Raw genomic sequence first — 19,845 nt, 5'->3', positions numbered from 1 at the left:
ATGGTCTTCTCCCATTCTCTATTGCTGTGGTTTTATAAAAAAACTTTTTCCTAGCATTTTAATGTTGTTCAGGGACATCCAGATATGTTTAACAAAAGCACATTCATTAGAGAATTAGAACTTTCTCTGCTAGCCATTTTTATTAATAGTTTACCAAGCCCCAGTGATTTCTGCAGCCTTTGCTCATCAGTTGACATGTGCTCCCTATGTATTAGCTTTTCCAAGCTCTGTGTCTGGAACCTATCTGTTGGTATCACCTGCTCTCAGGTGCCATCCTTCACTGCCAGCCACACTCTGTCAACTACTTGGGGCATATTGCTTTGGACCTTCCCCTGCTTTCACTCTGGAAGTACCCCCAGTAAACTAGATGTACTCAAGAAAAAACTACTTACATTCCTGAACAGTTGCCCGGGAGGGAAGAAGTTGTTCTACTTTCTGTCAAAACAGTACATGAGGGTGTACTACATGAGTAATGAGTAACTTTCTACCTTCTTGTGGTGTGGTCACAAACCACTGTACATATTTACAGTAAACAGAAGAGATTTCCATGTTCATTGTATCTCCAACTACCTCCTCAGCCTAAAATGGGCATATTATATAATATAATTGTAGTTTAGAAAGGGCTAATCAGGACTGGAAGGTAATACAAAAAAATACAAAAAAACGCAGGCACATAATTTGAAGAAAAAACAAAGTTTCAATTTCTAAGAGAATGTGAACAATGGGAAATATGCCATGGTTTGACAAATACAAAGTTCTGGCAATTAAAAATGCTGGGTAGAATATGTAGTTCTAATAACACTGAATTGCAAAGTACAGATGTTTTCACTCTACCCATCTACGAAATCAGAACAAGTTATTCATTGTATAGCATAACAAAGTGCTTGATACTTAAATACTTTAAATGAATGAATGATTTTTCAGTGAGGGAAAATATCTCAATAACCCTTATTTTCTCTCTCCTTTGTAGAATATAAAGAGTGATGTTGAAAATATGTGACAGTTTTAACAGTACGAGCCCTCTGAAGACCTGAGTGGCTCATGTCACTTAATGGGGATCTTTCCTGTGAACCCGCTGGTGGATGTGCAGGTTGGAGCTCTGGCTGAAGCCCTTTCCACACTTGCTGCACTCATAGGGCTTCTCTCCAGTATGTACCCTCTGGTGGATGAGGAGTTTGGAACTCTGGCTGAATCCCTTCCCACATTTGCCACAGTGATATGGCTTCTCTCCAGTGTGGACTCTGAGATGGATGCGAAGATCTGAGCTCTGGCTGAAGCCCTTCCCACACTCATAGCACTGGTAAGGCTTCTCTCCTGTGTGGATGCACCGGTGAATGTGGAGGTTCGAGCTCTGACTGAAGCCCTTCCCGCATTCACCACACTTGTAGGGCCTCTCCCCTGTGTGGACGCGCTGGTGGATGTGCAGGTTTGAGCGTTGACTGAAGCTCATACCACACTCCCCACACTCATAAGGCTTCTCCCCAGTGTGCACTCGCTGGTGGATGTGCAGTTTGGAGCTCTGACTAAAGCCCTTCCCACATTTATCACATTTATAAGGCTTCTCGCCTGTATGGACTGCATGATGAATGAGCAGACTCGAGCTCCTGGTGAAGCCCTTCCCACACTTGTCACACTTATAGGGTTTCTCATCCATGTGGACTGCTTGATGGACTAACAGACTTGAGCTCCTGGTGAAGCCCTTCCCACACTCTTCACATTTGTAGGGCTTTTCTTCTGCGTGGTCTCTCTGATGAAGTAGCAGCTCTGAGCTTTGACTGAAGTCCTTACCACAATGGCCACATCTGTATAGTTTCTCTGGAGTGTGGACTTTCTCAAATGGATGAGCACCTTGGCTGGTATTAAGTACTTTCCCATGGTCATTACGGGTACCGGGTTTCTCCTCTCTAGGAGCTCGCTGCTGACAACTGACCAACTGTGATTTCTGCCCATAAATGTCTTTGCAGTTACAGTCAAAGGTATCCAAAGATTCTTTCAACTGGCCATTCTGGCAAGTTCCTTCACCACTGTACAATGGTGAGGCCAGTTCTGTTACATCAGACATGGGTTTAACTTGAAGGTTCTCTGCACAGCGGTCCACAGAAGAACTTCCCCTGCTTGTCACCTTGCTCTCAGTGCTTTCTTCAGTTATAGAGAGACACGTGCTTGCCCGAGCATCCTGATGCTTGTCTTTATAGACCTTTATTGATGACTCTTGTGTGGCCATTTGGCTGGGGACTTTCAAAGACAAATATTTTTCACTTCCAGTGTTTTTGAAATCATCACTTTGAAGAGTCGCCACACTGCCCTTTTCTGGAAATATGAGAAGATGCTTCTCCCCACTTTTGACAAGGGGGGAGATCTAGTTCAGGCTTCCCATACACTTCCCCTTAAAGATGCACAACACCATCCTGACTTCCAGTTATTGTACTGGCCATCTCTTCCAAAGTTAGCCAGCAAGAAAGCTCATATGACAGATCCTTAAGTCTTTTCTCTTGAAGATGCTCCATGGAATTTTCATTCAAGTTTCCTAGGGAACAAAGAGTATTCAGTGATAAGAACAGAAGGTAGATTTCAAGATTTCAGAATGGGAGTGCCTAAGGCCTGAACATTTAGTAACTGGGAAAACGTTCAACTTGTCCTTATAGTCCTCTCCCTTGGGTTAATGTCAGAAGGAGAGAATATCTGGGTACAGAAGATAGAAATTTTTTCTCTGCTTTTAAGCATAGCCAATAGAAGTATTCCTTCACTAGTCCTGCATAAGGCTCTGAATCCTATACATTGCCACAAATAACATTCCATTTCATTTCCCTTCATTTTCTTTTAATTAAATTTACATTTAATTAGTACTCCTCCACTGTCACAGGCATTGTGAATACAAGGAAGAAAATAGAAATCCTTTTGCTTAACAAGATAAAGCCTCTTGGGAGAAAGACAAGATATACCAACAACAATAATAGTAAGCTGTGTGGATGAACATACAACAGATACATGCACAATCAGTTATGAGAACGCAGAACTGGAGCACACAACTTGTACTTTGGGGTATTGGGAAGATTTCTGGGAGAAAATGATGGGGGAAAAAAGCGAAATGTAGAGAGAAAAATATGACATGTTCAGGAAGACTACTAGTAGCTTCTTGTGAAGGAGATAAAAAAAAAAAAAAGCTTAACAGTGGTAAAGAATGTGTCCCCGCAGGGAAGGTAGGAGCCTAAGCAAAGGGCTTGGTGTCTAATCCTAAGGACTTGGGGCTAATCTCTGCAGGGAGTGAATACTATTAAAGGATTTAAATTCGTAGTGAAGTAACTGACTTTGTGATTATAAACACCACTGGAAAGCAAGGCTTTAGGTAGAGGACAGCTGCTATAGCAAACCAGAAGAAAAATGGTAAGGATGATGGTTGTAGAGAAAAGGGGAGAGATTCATTCAAATTAGGTGATGACAAACTAAACCTAGAAGGCAAGGGAAAGGAGGCACCATGCATGCTCCCTGAGCTCCTTGCCTGAGCGACTAGGTACAGTGGTGCTGTACAATAAGACAGGAAATGCAGGAGGGCAAGGCTGGAGTGGGGAAGGGAGTGGATGACAAACTCAAAATCTGCCTTGTTTGATCTGTGCTGCTGGAACACTTGCAGCCCTGCTGAGCGAGCAGTGACATGTAGGGCTTTGGAACTCTTGAGAGAACTGTGCTAGGAATACAGAGTAGTTTAGACTTACTGGAATATATGTTGGTCAAAACAGTTACAGTGAACATCCAAATATTACACTGAAATGACAAAAAGAAATCCATAGTAGTCTTGGAAAAAAAAGAAAGGTTGATGTCACCAGAATAAAAATGTTGAGGAACTCCTAGATGATAAAGAGCAGATGGATTGGGAAAGATGGAGAAACCAGGGAAAAAATGCACAGTTCAAATCTTGTACAGGAGAAGCCTCCCTCAGGGCTAAGAGATCTTCTCAGCAACTCCTAGAAATTCTAATTCCAACCTCAGAATCAACAGTAACAAAGACAGATTCATTAATTCAAGTTAGGCATTCTTAATGGCTGGGCTAGTTGTTGCCATTAGCAGCATTTCTCCTAATGCCCCTTTTCCCTTCAAAAATAGAAATATTGGGTAGATAATAGCAGTGGCCCCATATAAAGCCTCAAGAATCAAACAAATGATCTGCCAAAGAAAGATTGCTAATAGTAGTATTAGTATTGAGGCTGAAGAAAGAAGCAGAGGCTGCGTTAACACTGAATCTACACAATGACAAAGTCGACTAAGGTACAAAAAAGAGCAATTGACTCCCTATGTGCCCAGGAAAAAGCCTCAAGGTAACCTCTGAAGAGGGAGCTCTGACAAGGCAGGTAGTCCAGAGCTGGGGCTGAAGAAGCAGGGTGTGCCCCAGAGAACTTTCTAGCATGAAGAGGCAGCCTTAAAAAATGGCCTACACCATCTACCATCTGGATTCTTATCTCCCCCCCACCCAACTGGCAGAGGCATCCCCTAAAGTAGAACACACATGTGCCCCAAAGTAGGTCGAACATCTGCCGAGGATGCACACTCCAGTATCATACAGAGAAACATAAGACTTTTCAAAAAACATATAAGGAGACAGTTAAAAAATATATAAGGAGAACAAAAAAAAAGTAGCAAGTTAATAAAAGAAGCACAAATGAGAAACAGTGATCAGAGGAAACAATTTAAAAGGTACATAATTAAAATCTCACAGAAATCATAGAAAGTGTCACATTTAAACACAATCTAATTATAAAACATAGACCTGTTGCTACAAAAAAGAACCATAATTCTAAATTAGTAAAATGTATTAAAGAAGATGATAATACTAAGAAATACCTACTGTGTTTGATTGAAGCTCTCAGCCAAGGATTGTGAAATCTTATGTGAGAGGAACTATTAGGACACCCATTTTGCACATGAGGAAACCAAAGTTGAAAGAGGTTAAAGTAACTTGTCTCATAGCTAAGTGTCAGGCTATCTTTGTAAGGCCTACAATCTAGAGCAGGGGTCCTCAAACTATGGTGCGTAGAGCACATGCGGCCTGCCAAGGACATTTATCTAGCCTGCTGGGTGTTTTTGCTGCCGCTACCTGTCCTGCTTAGCAGCCAACTTGTCCTGGGCCCACAGTGCGCACTCTCCAACGGTCTGAGGGACAGTGAACTGGCCCCCTGTTTAAAAAGCTTGAGGACCCCTGATCTAGAGGGTTGAAGAGCAAAATGGAAACATGGTACGACAGAAGACTGAGGGATTCCTGGAATGCATATTAAAAGGATAGACAAATGGAAAGATAAAGAAAAAAGCCCATCTTGGGGAGTTCCATGAGGATAGTGAAGATAGAATGAAGCAAGAGACAATGGTCAAACACATAACAGAAAAAAATGTTTCCCAGAAATCAAGATTCAGAGCCCAGTGAATGCTAAAAATGGTATGAGAAAAAAACCTACAACTAAACATACCCTTATAAAACCTCAGGACTTTAGGGGGAAAAAAAATCCCAAGAAAATTCTAAAAGCATCACACCTAAAGCCAGATTATGTACAAATAAGTAAGAATTACATTGATATGGAACTTTGTATCGAAATATTAGAGCAGTATCTTCAAATTTTGGAGGAAAAGTATGAAATTAGAATTCTCTACCCAGCCAATTAACCATTTCAATGAGAGGAAAAAATAGACACTTTTTTAGACAAGAAAGGATTCGATTACTGAAACAATTACTCAAGAATGTACTATAGGCCGGTAGCGGTGGCTCACACCTGTAATCCTAGCACTCTTGGAGGCTGAGGCAGGCAGATCGCTCAAGGTCAGGAGTTCAAAACCAGCTGCGCAAGATTGAGACTGTCTCCACTATAAATAGAAAGAAATTAGCTGGACAACTAAATATACATATATAGAAAAAATTAGCCAGACATGGTGGTACATGCCTGTAGTCCCAGCTACTCAGGAGGCTGAGGCAGTAGGATCGCTGAGCCCCGGAGATTGAGGTTGCTGTGAGCTAGGCTAATGCCATGGCATTCTAGCCTGGGAACAGAGTGAGACTCTGTCTCAAAAAAAAAAAAAAAAAGAATGTACTATAGCAAAATCTTTAAAATTAATTTAAATAAAAGATGATATATCATACAGGAAATTGCAGTAAACAAATAAGTCAATAAAATACATAATGAAGTTGAATTAATTGTTGATAAATGAAAGAAAAAATAATTACTTACGACTATAATCACAGTATGGAATGAAAATCCCCCCAAATAAAATATGTTTTTAAAAAGCAACTATTACCTCAAAGGAAGGAAAAGGAACTATAATTATAGTATACTACTTGCCTGTAGAGTAAACAGTAATTACCAGGTCAAAGAACCTACGCACTAATCACTGACATGACTCTAACATAAATCATTGGGAGATTGGGCATGTTGGGGGAAATAATGTAAAAAAGCTATATTCTCTGGCTCACGCCTGTAATCCTAGCACTTTGGGAGGCCGAGGCGGGCGGATTGCTCAAGGTCAGGAGTTCGAAACCAGCCTGAGCGAGACCCCGTCTCTACCAAAAATAGAAATAAATTAATTGACCAACTAAAAATATATATACAAAAAATTAGCCGGGCATGGTGGCGCATGCCTGTAGTCCCAGCTACTCAGGAGGCTGAGGCAGTAGGATCGCTGAGCCCCGGAGATTGAGGTTGCTGTGAGCCAGGCTGACCGCCACGGCACTCACTCTAGCCTGGGCAACAAAGTGAGACTCTGTCTCAAAAAAAAAACACCAAAAAAACAAAAACAAAAAACCAAAAAGCTATATTCTCATCTACGATATGAGAAAGTCAATATAAAATAGTGATAAATTGAGACATAGCAGTATATCACAATAAATAAATTCAAATTAAAATGATTCTAAGGTACCATTTTCCACCTATTACATCAGCACAAACCCAAAAAGTCTGAAGATTAAAATTGCTCATGAATATAAACTGGTATCACCCATGATGACGGATGGACATTTTGACAGTCATCAATTAAAATCACAAATGTATACACTCAGCATTACAGCTTGCTGGCTTTACTCTTCAGATTTCCAAGCGTAATGGAGAAATGACATTTATGAGATAACAGATACTCTGTAGAAGCCAATGACCAGAACCTGAGTAGACTGGAGTTACAGACATTAAAGAAACTTTTAAAGAGGTTTATCCGAGCCAAATGTGTGTGACTAGCCAAGAGGTCCTGCCCCTAATTGTGCATCTTTTTATACTTCTTATAAACCATGTGAATACATTTATTCTTTTAAAAGAAAGAGACAAAAAAGAAATAACTGTATAAGCACATGGCTTGGATGTATGAAGAGGAACTGAGTAGGGAACAGCTGACAGGATTAACATGGAGTGCCTCTGAGAAGCCATGCTGCTGCAGGAGCAGCGGGGCCGGGCAACATTTTTATTAAAAGCTTGTAAATACAATTTGCTTTACCCTGGTGAATGTATCATTTTGTTTACAAATTTCAAAAGTAATGGCAAAAAGAAAAATTAAAAATGATAAAAGAGTGCAGTTTGTGCCAGTTAAGTCATGAAGTGGCCTGAAATGAAGGGTTAAAGGATTGCTTCAGCAGCTTTTACTGTACAGTACTTGGGAATGGCTAGTGGCTGTAGAAATCATAGGCATATGAAAATAGGGGAGGGATTTTATTAATGGTACGTTTTCATAAGTAGTGCTGAAACTTTGTGATATTAGTTTTTTAATATCTAAAATAATATGAAGAATAAATACATACCATTAGGAGAAAATACTGACATGAGAAAAGGGGTCCTTTTATAGGTAGTTAACATGACATAAAGAAGCACTTAACACACTGCATAAAAACAGCACATTGAATAATACATACAGTATAATCTCATAAAATTTTAACATAAATTTGTAATATATATACATATGTATAGAGTACATAGAAATATAGAATCACAAACTATTAGTGATTTTATTTCATATTATGCTTGTGTTTGCATTTTTGACTTTTATGTCTTACTTGTATAAAACAAAAATGTTGAACAACTATGTTCAATTTTATAATACTAAAAATGAAAAGTGAGGCTGAGCAACAAAGACCTCACCTCTACAAAAAATTTAAAAAATCAGCCAAGTGTGGTGACACATGCCTGCAGTTGAGCTACTCAGGAGGCTGAGGCAGGAGGATTGTTTGTGGTTGCAGTAAACTATGATGACGCCACCACACTCTAATCTGGGCAATAGAGTGAGACCCTGTCTCAAAAAACAAAACAAAACACAATAATCTAGGGCAGAGCTTGAAACTGGAAACCCATCTCCAACTTTGTTTTTGCTCCTCTGCAAATCATTCTCCACAAAGCAGTCACAGTGATGCTGGGTCATTCAGAGCATACCACTCTGTTATCCAATGAATGTAGCATAGATCCACTTTTTACCAATGCGTCAGTGTCATGAGCCAGGCATGCCCACCACTTCTGCCCACTCTGTTCTGCCCAGATGTACCCTGTGTTCTAGCCATGCTCTTCCTTCCAGGTCTTTGGGTCTCCCCTTGCATAGTTTCCCTTCTCTGGGATGTTCTTCTCCCCAGTCACTTATTTAATCTTTTACCTTCTGGTTTAAATGTCACTTCAGAGGCTTTCCCTGACACTCTCAGCAACACCTACGTCACCCTTGTCCCTTCACATGCCTTGGTTCTCTCAGAGCACTGTTCTAGCTTTCACAGGACTTGTCAAATTTATGTTGTGTTTACTTAATGTTTCTGCTACAAGACTGTAACAACTACTTTTTCTCTGGTAAATTCTGCAGCAATTACTAAATATTGATTATGTACACACAGCAGCTGAGGGTAATTTGACTTTTCATCCAAAGAGTGACATTGTAAGTGATGTATTTAAGGGAGACAAGTCTATTTGCAACATCTAACTTGAGCATGAAAAATGATGTTAACAACCTGGCCAATTTATACCATAATTCAGGCATTAAATGGATCCATTTTACGGTGATATCTGTGGGAATTAAGAGAGTTAATAAATTTAAAGGAAGTTAAAAAAGAACTGTCGATAAATTTGCAGATACTAAGGATGGGGGAGAGAGGAACAATGCAGTAAAGACCTATTTCTATACTAGGGGACTGGCCGGGCGCGGTGGCTCACGCCTGTAATCCTAGCACTCTGGGAGGTTGAGGCAGGAGGATTGCTTGAGGTCAGAAGTTGGAGACCAACTGAGCAAGAGTGACACCATCTCTACTAAAAATAGAAAAATTAGCCAGGCATGGTGGCATGTGCCTGTAGTCCCAGCTACTCGGGAGGCTGAGGCAGGAGGATCAATGGAGTCCAGAGTTTGAGGTTGCTGTGAGCTAGGCTGACACCATGACACTCTAGCCCAGGTGACAGAGTGAGACTCTGTCTCAAAAATAAATAAATAAATAAATAAATAAATAAATAAATAAATAAATAAATAAATGGAATGGAATGGAATGGAAGAACTTTAATCCTGACAAAAGTGGAAATACAGCAAAGGAGGTTAAGAAAAGGAACTTTTAAAATTCTCAACACACTGAATATGAAGTGGCTATATATTCCAGTGTAGATATCCCATAGCCAAGAAAACATGTGGGAATAGAGTTTAATACCATGACAGGAAATAAAGATATTAGGTGAAAGAATGAATGACCCAAAGGACAGATTTCACACACAGGCTGTGTGGGAGCAACACGGCTGGTTTATTCACTCTGGTGCGGGTGGGCTGAGTCCAAAAAGAGAGTCAGCACAGAAGGGGGTTTTGTGAGGATTTTTATAAGTTGGGGAGAGATAATCCCCGCCACCCCTACCTGCACCATTCAATTCTTTGTTGTTCCTGGGTAGAACTCATGATCCGTATTGTTTTTGTGGTCAGGCAGGTGACTGGAGATGTAAAGTCTCTGATCCATATCAACTGGTGTGTTAGGAGGCATCCGGATTGGGTAGGTGACTTTCTGCTACCTGCAGTTAATGGCGGGAGTGGTCGGGCTCAGTATAGAACAGGGTAACTACTGCTCTGCCTATCATTAGAGTTATCAAAATAAGTGGACAGGCCAGGCATGGTGGCTCACGCCTGTAATCCTAGCACTCTGGGAGGCCGAGGTGGGTGGATTGCTTGAGCTCAGGAGTTCAAGATCAGCCTGAACAAGAGCGAGATCCTGTCTCTACAAAAAATAGAAAGAAATTAGCCAAACAACTAAAAATTTGAAAAATTAGCCAGGCATGGTGGTGCATGCCTATAGTCCCAGCTACCCAGGAGGCTGAGGCAGGAGGATTGCTTGAGCACAGGAGTTTGAGGTTGCTGTGGGCTAGGCTGATGCCATGGCACTCTAGCCAGGTAAGAGAGCAAGACTCCATCTCTCAATAAATAAATAAGTAAATGGACAGCCGAAACCATGAAATGTGTAATGGCTCCTTATATGAGTGGGCATGCCCAGCATGCATTCTCATAGGGGCACCGCTGCCCTCAACGGTGAGAACTGGATCTTGGGGAGAACGAAAAATCTTACATACTACACTCGGTTTGTGGCCCGCAAAACCTCAATCCTATCTAACAAATCTCATTCCTTAGCACCTAATTTCTCTAAAGGAGAAATTTAGCTTGTCTCCTTTTAGTGGAGGGAGAGTGATGATAAAAAAAAGGTCAAAGAATGCTATGTACAGTGGTACGTGCTGTGACAGAAAAGCAAAGAGCCCTTTGGGATTTGCAAAGTTAGAAGAAAGAGAAGCCAGTGAATCTGTGGGGAAAGGAATAAGAAAGAAGGCAGGAGAAAGAGGAAAACTATGATTTCATATAAGACAAAGAATTTTACGAGAAGGTCAACATTGTAAAAACCATTAGTGAGCCAGGCGTGGTGGCACACACCTGTAGTCCCAGCTACTCGGGGGGCTGAGGTAGGAGGATTGCTTGAGCCCAGGAGTTCAAGGCTGCAGTGAGCTGTGATCATGTCTCTAAAAGAATAAAAATTTACTTTAAAAATGTGGAAATACCCGACTCCCCACCTAGGGATAACCACTGCACGCTACAGCACTTTCCCTTTCTTGTTCTTCAGGCTTAGCTGATAGTAGAGAACCAGGTCACTGAGGGGAGAGAATCAGGGCCCTCCCAAGAGCTGATGTGGGAACAAAACCCGAAAGGCACCATGATGGCCTCTTCTCAGTTGTTTCTGTAGAATGTCTGCTTTTGACTACAAAATGGCAGGCAATTTAACATGGTTCAACCAAGTAGGTGTACATTCAACTCCCCATACAATCAAAAATTCTTTTTTTTTTTTTTTTTGAGACAGAGTCTCGCTTTGTTGCCTAGGCTAGAGTGAGTGCCATGGCGTCAGCCTAGCTCACAGCAACCTCCAACTCCTGGGCTCAAGCAATCTTTCTGCCTCAGCCTCCCAAGTAGCTGGGATTACAGGCATGTGCCACCATGCCCAGCTAATTTTTTCTATATATATTAGTTGGCCAATTAATTTCTTTCTATTTATAGTAGAGACAGGGTCTCACTCTTGCTCAGGCTGGTTTTGAACTCCTGACCTCGAGCAATCCGCCCGCCTCGGCCTCCCAGAGAGCTAGGATTACAGGCGTGAGCCACTGTGCCCGGCCTACAATCAAAAATTCTTTATCAACACAATTTTAATGGCTACATATCTTTCTTTTCTATAATCCATGATAATTTGACCAATCCCCTGTGATACATTTGTAACTAATTTTTCAGTATTTTAAATAATTCTAAAATGACTATCTTTGTTTATGATTTTCGCTTGGAGTTACTGACTGGTACCTTAGGACAGATACTTAAAAATGAAATACTACATTTGAAATGTTTAAAGCTCTTTGATTCATGCAAAGTGTTTTCAGAAAAACTGTATCAATTATACTCTTATCTATTTCTAGGGTATGACAGTCTCACCATGAGGTTTTGATCATTTTCAGGAGGGAAGATGGATGAATCCCTGAATATTTAAGAAAAGAAACAATGGAAACTAGATACCACAAGGCAGGGGAAGGATACTCAATGAAAATAAGTCTAAGCAAAGACTATACAAGACTAATGTGGGAGCAACGTGGGAAAAGATAAGAATACAGAGAAGAGAGCCATCATGGAGAAGACCATAACCTTCTACTGAGGTAGGAGGCAGAGTAAGTGAATAGATCCAGGTGGAACAGTATGTAGAAAGTGTCCCAGAAGCCCCCCTCTCTACACAGATCACATGTGTACACAGACCAGATGTCAGAGAATTCCCAGAACATGTATCAAGGGACTTCTCTTTCATGGAGTAGCCTGGGCTTAGAACTTGCCATGATGGCTGATAATCTTTGGAGTTCATTCTCCATTACATAATGATCTTTATCTTACTCCAACTGAATGATCACATCTGGGAAACACACAGGGATTGGGTGATTGTGCAGAAAGCAAAATCAGTCCCAAGCTCTGGCTTACAAGGGAAGGAATAGGTACGCTTTCTGAGAAAACTCAGTAACACTATTAATACCATTTTCCAATTCTTACCAAGTAAATTTCTTTAGCTGCTTAGAATAGTCAGGAAACATCATTTGTATCAAAAAGGAATTAGGGGCCGGGCGTGGTGGCTCACGCTTGTAATCCTAGCACTCTGGGAGGCCGAGGCGGGCGGATTGCTCAAGGTCAGGAGTTCAAAACCAGCCTGAGCGAGACCCCGTCTCTACTATAAAAATAGAAAGAAATTAATTGGCCAACTAATATATATATATAAAAAATTAGCCGGGCATGGTGGCTCGTGCCTGTAGTCCCAGCAACTCGGGAGGCTGAGACAGCAGGATTGCTTGAGCCCAGGAGATTGAGGTTGCTGTGAGCTAGGCTGACGCCACGGCACTCACTCTAGCCTAAGCAAGAAAGCGAGACTCTGTCTCAAAAAAAAAAAAAAAAAAAAAAAAAAAAGGAATTAGGAAACAAAGAACACAATGGGTAAGTGTCCACGCTCATACGTCTTACCCACTGAGACCAAGTTCCTGTAGTTTTCCATATCACACCCCTGCACCGCTTCCTCTGAGCAGGGTCAAGGCAACCCCACTCCTTCTCGGTGAAGTCCACAGACACATCCTTGAATGTGACTGGTTCCTAAGACATTAAGCACATTTCTGCTCAGCTGACAACCACAAATGCCCTGGAGGGAGGGTGATGTTAGTAGCACTGGAAAAGGTAAGAAAAGTATAGAAGACTAGTATGCAGTTCAGGAAATCTGAGTAAGCTAAGTCAAGTTTTGTTAGAAAATCTTTCCTTTCTCACCTACTTTGCTACACCCATCCAATTCCTTTCCCTCCTGCCCACAAGCAGTCCAAGCTCAAGCTATCAGCTACTGAATCTTTCCTTGTCACTGTCATTTCCTGGTCATTGCTTAGTTGTTCTTTTCACCCTATTTCATCAGCCACTATTCCATTATACCTCAACATTCGAGACAATTTACCCAGTGACCTCAATCTCCATAATGTCAATAATCTCTGCCTCATTTCATCAAACTGCAATAAACATAATCAGGTCTAGCTCACTACTTGGACCCCTCTGCTTTTCAAATACTAATTTCTTAGTATCTTATACCTTAAAGATACTGCCTATTCTTTCTGTTCTTTCTCTTCCCTCACATCTACTTTATCAATCAAGATGACTACCCTTTTAACTCTTCTTCTTTTTTCTCTAGTAAAAGCACATTTCTATCTCAAGGTTTTCCCTAGCTGTATCAATCATATGTCCTTTCTTCTTCCTACCTCAGTAGTTGAATATTACTGGAAAAATAAAATAGCACATATACACCCAACCACAAAACACTCCTTAGGTATCCTATCCAGTCCTGTGGCTTAAAATACCATCCACTGCCAAATATTTATATTCAGCCCTAACCATTCCCCTGCACTGCAGACTCCAGCTTTCCACCTAAGAGCTACGCTGGGATGTCTAAAAGGTGCTTAAAGCTTACAAGACTCTTGCCCTGGCAATCTCCTTCACCATCTGCTCACTCCTAGTTGTCCCATTTTAGCAAACAGCCACACGGCCCACCCAAGTGGGCTCAACCCAAATCCCAGAAGTCATTTCATTCTCTTCTCTCTTCCTCACATCCCACCTATCAACACGTCCCACTCCTCTGCCTCTAAAGCATGTGTGCATCTCCCCACCTCTTCCCACCCCGCATTCCAGGTCCCACCGTCATTATCTCCCGCACCAGCCTCCTGCTTGGTCTCTGTCTCCACTTTCTCCCTGCACGAGTTTTCCACACAGCAGCCAGGGTGATCTTTCAAAACACCAACCAGGTCAGGTGTGGAACCCTCCAAAGGCTTTTCAGTGGATATCAAGTAAAACCCAGAATCTTTACCCTGGCGGAGCTCTGCAGATCTGGCTCCTGTCACCTCTCCGCCTTGGCCTGAGTGAGTCCTCTCTTACGATCACACACATGCACAGCAACATCACAGCCCTTGAGCCACGTCAAACCCATTCTCAACCTAGGGCCTTTGCACTAGTTGCCCTCTCTGCAGAATGTTCTTTTCCCACATCTTCACATGCCTTGTCCTTGTCCTTATCCTTCATGCCTCAGCCCAACTGTTGCCTCCTCAGAAAAGCATTTCCTTTACCATTTAATCACGGTAGCACCCAGTAACTATCACTTTCCTGGTTTTAATTTCTTCCTATTACTTACGCCTTACCTTGTTTTCTTGTTTATTCATTTGCTCTTTTATTTACTGTCCGTTTCTCCCCGCTGAGACCTAAGTTCCCTGGGAGCAGAGAGGCTGTGTGATTTGTCCCCTATTGCATCCCCAAAGCCCCAAGTGGGCTTGGCACATAAAAGCAGTCCAAATATTTACTCAGTTAACTTCAGTGAATCTGGTTCCCTCCAGGGTTCCGTCTGCTGGAGCAATACTTCTCAAGCTACATGTGGTGAAGAACCAGGTTTTTGTTTTCTAAATAAACACTCTCTATTTCTGTCCTGTGTCTGCATGGTGCATGGGCTGGCACCAGTCCATAAGGCACACTTTGAAAAGCAGAGTGACAGAATATATAAAAGACAATGAAGGCTGTCTTGTAAACTGGATCAGCTAAGCCAGCTTCAACTTGAGGCTGAAGGGACACCACTTCCTTCCTCCTCAGGCTTGCCCTGCAGAAGGACATGACTTTCCCAATGGGTCACCATCGGAGAAGGTCAGGATGAGGAAAGAGTGAGCTTTCTCCCAAGCTCTCCTTTGGAGTTCACTGCTTTCCACTCTGCCATGATAGAGAAGCACGCAAGCTCCAAGCAAGGGTGGGACAAAGAAGCAGTGGAAGCAGCTTACAACCTCAGCACCACACCCATCAGCAAAGCATAACCCTGGGAAAGTCAAGCAAGTGGACTGGCTGATCCTCTCCACCAGAGCTTTTCCTTCTGAGTGCAGGGAAAAAAGGATTCCTTCTGTTCAAGGTTAATCTCTCCCTGTACATTCGAGGTCCCTCCCTTCCTCTCTCTTCTGAGACTCAAGCCCATCGATCATCTTTTCTCCCTTTATTTTTTTATGCACTTTCTACTCAGTCATCTGGATTGCCTAAGTCTCCTTCTCTACCCCAACAATATTCAAACCACTTCAGATCTTGTCAATTCTACCTCCTAAATTTCCCTCCAATATGTTATCTCTTCTCCATTTCCACTGCCACTGTCTTAGGCCCTCATTTTTTTTTCACCTAGACCACAATAACTCCTTATCAGTTCTTCTTAAGTACACATTTTGTCAACTTCCATCCATAGATCAGAGTTATTAATTTTTTTAAGATCCTGCAGATAAAGTGTGGGGGCAATTCCATGCTGAGAATGGAAAGGATGTGTTGATAGGCTACTAACTCTGTAATAGGTAAAAATGGCGAGAGTGGACCAAATGAGAGGGATCTTTGTGACGGGGAAGGGAGAAAGGGAAAGAGAATAGTGCTCCTGTTAAAGCAAGACAGAGTCGGGACTGAAGGACTCAAAAATGAATAGTCTCCCTGGTGCCCGCAGAGCTAATGAGTCACCTCATTAAGGAATCTTAACTTTGTAACACCACAGATAATTCTGGTGCACAGCCTGGTTGAGGAACATTTCTAGGAGTGATTTTGTAACTACTATGCTGCCATTTAACAAATTTTCTCATGTTTTTTACTTTCTAATGGTTAAAAATGATCACTATTAATATGCATACTTTTTGCATACAGGTAATCTCATTAAAACAGTAAACTCCTTGAAGAAAAGCACCATATTTAGACCTCTTAGCACTGCTGAGCATGGAATAGCTTTGAATGACTTTCAATGGCAGTGAAATGTCTGGCAGGAAAAGGCAGGCTCTGAGAGGACCAGGCAAAGGTGCTCTGGGGATTCTACAAAAGAGCACAGCCCAGTGCTTTGAGTAGTGGCCCAAATTCATAGAGGCAGGGTAAGACAGAGAAAGCTCCTCTGTGTGGAGCCTGGTGACATCATTTGCTAGCTATATGCCCTGAGTATCCTAATGTCCCTGTACCCACAGCTATATATACTCTATGTCTTACACTGGGTCTGACAATAGAGAAACAACACACAGTACAGAGGCATTTCTGAGATGGCATTTCAGGAAAAAAGAAACCCCAATTCACCAGGACCCTGCTCATTTTCTCCCCTCAGGGAGGGGAAGATTCCTGGAAAGGCAGAGTTAGGGAATGAAGAAGGGCCACGAACACCAAGCCCACCTTGCGGGACACACACTAGCCAGCCCAGCAAGACTGTAGGGAGTTACTCAGCTCCTGCTCCTGGCCCCTCTTCAGTCAACCCTTCTCTCGCACTCCCTCTCCTGGGGCGCTTTTCCCGTCACCTCCCTCATCTCTCTCCACGGGGCTTAGATCAAACAGGCAAAGCCTTCTCCCAAAACACATAAGGTTAAGCAAATTCCACAGCTGCCAGCAGCTCTAAGATGTGCCCATTTCGCAGGCCTTTGGTTTTCTGCCCTCAAGTTCTAGCTAGAGTAGGAGCTCCCGCGTTTTGCCTCTTGGGATGGGTTGCGGTCGCCCAAGAGGCCGTCCCCAGTCTCATTCTCAGAGCAGAGGAGCAGACTCTCTTCGGCAAGGGCAGTGCTGTGGCGCAGAACCTCTCTCACAGGAGCCCCTGTCCGTCACCTAACGCCCTCCGAAGACCTCGCTGGAATAAGCCGGGTCACTGGCGTGGAAAAGGCCCCTGTGGCCAGCTAGAAGCCCCGAGGCCCACCCAGGCCAGATCACCCCAGGCAACAGAAGGTGGTTCGGAGCCGCCCGCCTCCGCGTGACCGCAGCGGGGCCGGGCGCACGCAGCAGCTCGCAAACGCGGCGCGGGATCCACGTGCGCCCCGGGCCGCGCCTCCGCAGGTCGCGCGCCCTCCCACGGCCGCCCCGCCCGCCTTCCGGAGCTCGGAGGCCCGGCGCCTCCCCCGCGCCACACCCACGTCAGGATCCCGGGACGCCGCCGCCGGCGGCGCGGGTGACCGGGTGGGTCTCACCTCCCACGTGGAATCCCAGACCTGGTGGCGCCGGGTTCGGACACTGACGGCTCCCGCGAGGCGGGCCCCGAACTACAAGTCCCAGGGAGCCGCGCGCGGGCGGCACCTACTTCCGGCGCCCACTTCCGGCGCCGGTCCAGGCCTATCTGAGGGCGCTGTAATGAGAGAGGGACCTGGCCACGGGCACGACTTCATTCAAGCTTTCCTAGTTTTTTTTTTTTTTTTTAATATCACAGACGTATAAGAATTATTTTAGCAATACCTGTTAAAGTGCTACTGAAGGAAAAGGAGGTAAATAACACCCATAATTTGTCCTTACCTTTAAAACTATTCTGAAATAAATATTGACCATTTGGCATCTTCCATCTCACCTCTGAAGTTCATTCGTTTAACAAATATTATTTAAGAGGCAGCTGTGTAACAGGAGCTGTTAAAGACGCTTACACAAAAATCACTGTCCTCGTGGGTGTTGAATTCTAGTGGAGTAAACAAGTAATCCATAATTATAATAAATAAATGGCATAGCCTATTCAGTGTCTGGCTACTAATAAATGGCATAGCGTGTTATAAGGTGATACGTGTTATGGAAAAAATAGAGCTGGGTTGGGGGTTAGGGGAGCTTGTGTGGGTGGGTGTGGGTTTGGAGTGCACTTTGCAATTTTAAATAGGAGATCTTGGAGCAAAGACTGAGGAGGTGTGGGGATTAGTTAGGCGGTACCCAGCAGTCAGCATAAGCAGACATAGCTATTTACACATGTAGATATACTTTTTAAACAAGAATGAGGTCTTGGCATATATATGGGCCTGCAGTTTGCTTTTGAAAATTCACTAGTACTGTGTATCATAGATTCACTGGGGATACAGAAACCTTGCCTTCTGAGACCCTTTTAGTCGTTTATGCCTTCAAGGGGTGGCACCAACATTCTCCAAGGCTGTATCAGAATTCCTTCCCTTCTCACTGAGTGACAAAGAGCCGGTCCAGGCCATTTGGTCTCTTCCCAGTTCCTTTCCTTTGGATGTATTTTGAAGATGAAAGTGCTGTTGCCTGGACCTATTATGTACTCTCCTTTCCTTGGTGTGTTAGTTTCCAATTGCTGCAATAACAAATCTGCACAAGCTTAGTGGTGTACAACAGATTTAGACTCTTAAGCTTCTGGAGGTCAGAAGTCTGAAGTCAGTTTCCCTGAGCTGAAGTCAACATGTGGGCAGGGATAATTCCTTCTGGAGGCTGTAGAGAAGAATATTTCTTTGCCTTTTCCAGCTTCCAGTGACTACATATATACTCGCAACCCTTTCCTCCATCTTCAAAGTGCATGACTTCAATCTCCCTAAGTGCCTCAAATATTTCTTTTATAGATGGTATACAGGGGAGCTCTTCAAGCCTTTAGGTAACAGAATCTACACCAAAGAACTGACCAGAACACTGGCTTTGAACCTCTAGAACCAATGAACTCTGTTTCTAAGTAGCTTATGTAAGTCACTCTTTTTGCTAATAAAAGCTATCATTACCCTTCCCTCTTAGAATATACTGGCAGCTTGTCATTTCATGCATTCCAGATTATAATCGTTATTTTTATTTCCAAGTAGACCCAGCATATTTAGGAATAATTTTCTCTAGTGTTCTTTCATTTAGGTTGACAGATGTATACCCATTTATGATCACTATTTCTTCCTGATGGGTTAATCTTTTTATCATGTAATTTGCATAATATATTTTTCCATTATTTTACTTTCAACCTACTTATGTCATTATGTTTGGAGGGAATTTCTTTTTTTTGTGTGTGTGGGGGGCCTTCCGGTAAGGACCGGAAGACCTGCTAGACAAATTCTAAAAGAGCTGTAACACTTGGAGGGAATTTCTTGAAGACAGAATATAGCCAGCACTTTTTAAAAATCCATTCAGTGGAAGGAGGGTAGTGCTGATTAGCCCCAATCTACACCAATGAACTGACCACAACTCCTCCTACCATCTCATTTCTCCTAGTTGATGTTGGTTGGAGTTGGAGATTCAGCTCCCAGCTGTGTCTTGTTGGTATAAGCATGGGTAGAAGGTGGAGTGTAGACTAGCCCTGTCTCACTCACCCGCTGTTGCACCTCGTTGCTGCTGGCTGAGAGTCGACGCTTGCTGTCTGCTCAACCCTCGATACAGGGCGGAGGGCAAAGCAGACTGCCCACTGCCGTAGCTATCCCTCCTTGCACCACCTTGTAACGTCTCATCACTGCCAAGTGAGCATAGAGGCTCAGCTCCCTCGTGGACCCTATTGACACTCTCCCCATGAGGGAACTGGAACCACATGCTTCTGCTACACAGGGGATAGAGATCTGCTCCTTGCTCAGCTCTGCCAACACCACCCAGCAGGAAATCAGAGCCCTG

General features: G+C 43.1%; 1 protein-coding gene, 1 long non-coding RNA gene and 1 other non-coding gene across 4 annotated transcripts in view; 1 reads left to right on the top strand and 2 right to left on the bottom strand.

Moving 5' to 3' along the window:
• The window catches only part of LOC142875599 (uncharacterized), a 48,014-nt gene extending 46,908 nt beyond the window's left edge, over window positions 1–1,106 (top strand). For both annotated transcript variants that reach the window (XR_012922924.1, XR_012922925.1), the window contains one exon: window positions 971–1,106. This is a non-coding gene — a long non-coding RNA (uncharacterized LOC142875599). The remainder of the gene's footprint in view (window positions 1–970) is intronic.
• Window positions 119–17,526, bottom strand: LOC105878995 (uncharacterized). Its single transcript, XM_076010333.1, has 3 exons — window positions 17,472–17,526; window positions 5,757–5,847; window positions 119–2,527 (listed from the first exon to the last, which is right to left on the bottom strand). Exon 3 carries the CDS (start codon window positions 2,222–2,224, stop codon window positions 1,049–1,051), a length of 1,176 nt encoding a protein of 391 aa, XP_075866448.1. The 5' UTR covers window positions 2,225–2,527; window positions 5,757–5,847; window positions 17,472–17,526; the 3' UTR covers window positions 119–1,048.
• Window positions 17,527–19,257: 1,731 nt separating this feature from the next.
• On the bottom strand, window positions 19,258–19,319 carry LOC142875788 (U7 small nuclear RNA). The gene has a single exon (XR_012923074.1). It is a non-coding gene; the product is annotated as a U7 small nuclear RNA (small nuclear RNA).
• Between the last annotated feature and the right edge of the window lie 526 nt (window positions 19,320–19,845).

The sequence above is a fragment of the Microcebus murinus genome, chromosome 14, assembly GCF_040939455.1.
Source record: "Microcebus murinus isolate Inina chromosome 14, M.murinus_Inina_mat1.0, whole genome shotgun sequence".
Lineage (NCBI taxonomy): Eukaryota > Metazoa > Chordata > Mammalia > Primates > Cheirogaleidae > Microcebus > Microcebus murinus.
Note: the sequence above shows the minus strand (reverse complement) of the source record. Positions and strands in the feature narration are given on the sequence as shown.

Bases quoted from the DNA above. Each gene is read 5' to 3' on its own strand.
- LOC105878995 (XM_076010333.1), bottom strand. From the start codon at position 2,224: ATGGCCACACAAGAGTCATCAATAAAGGTCTATAAAGACAAGCATCAG.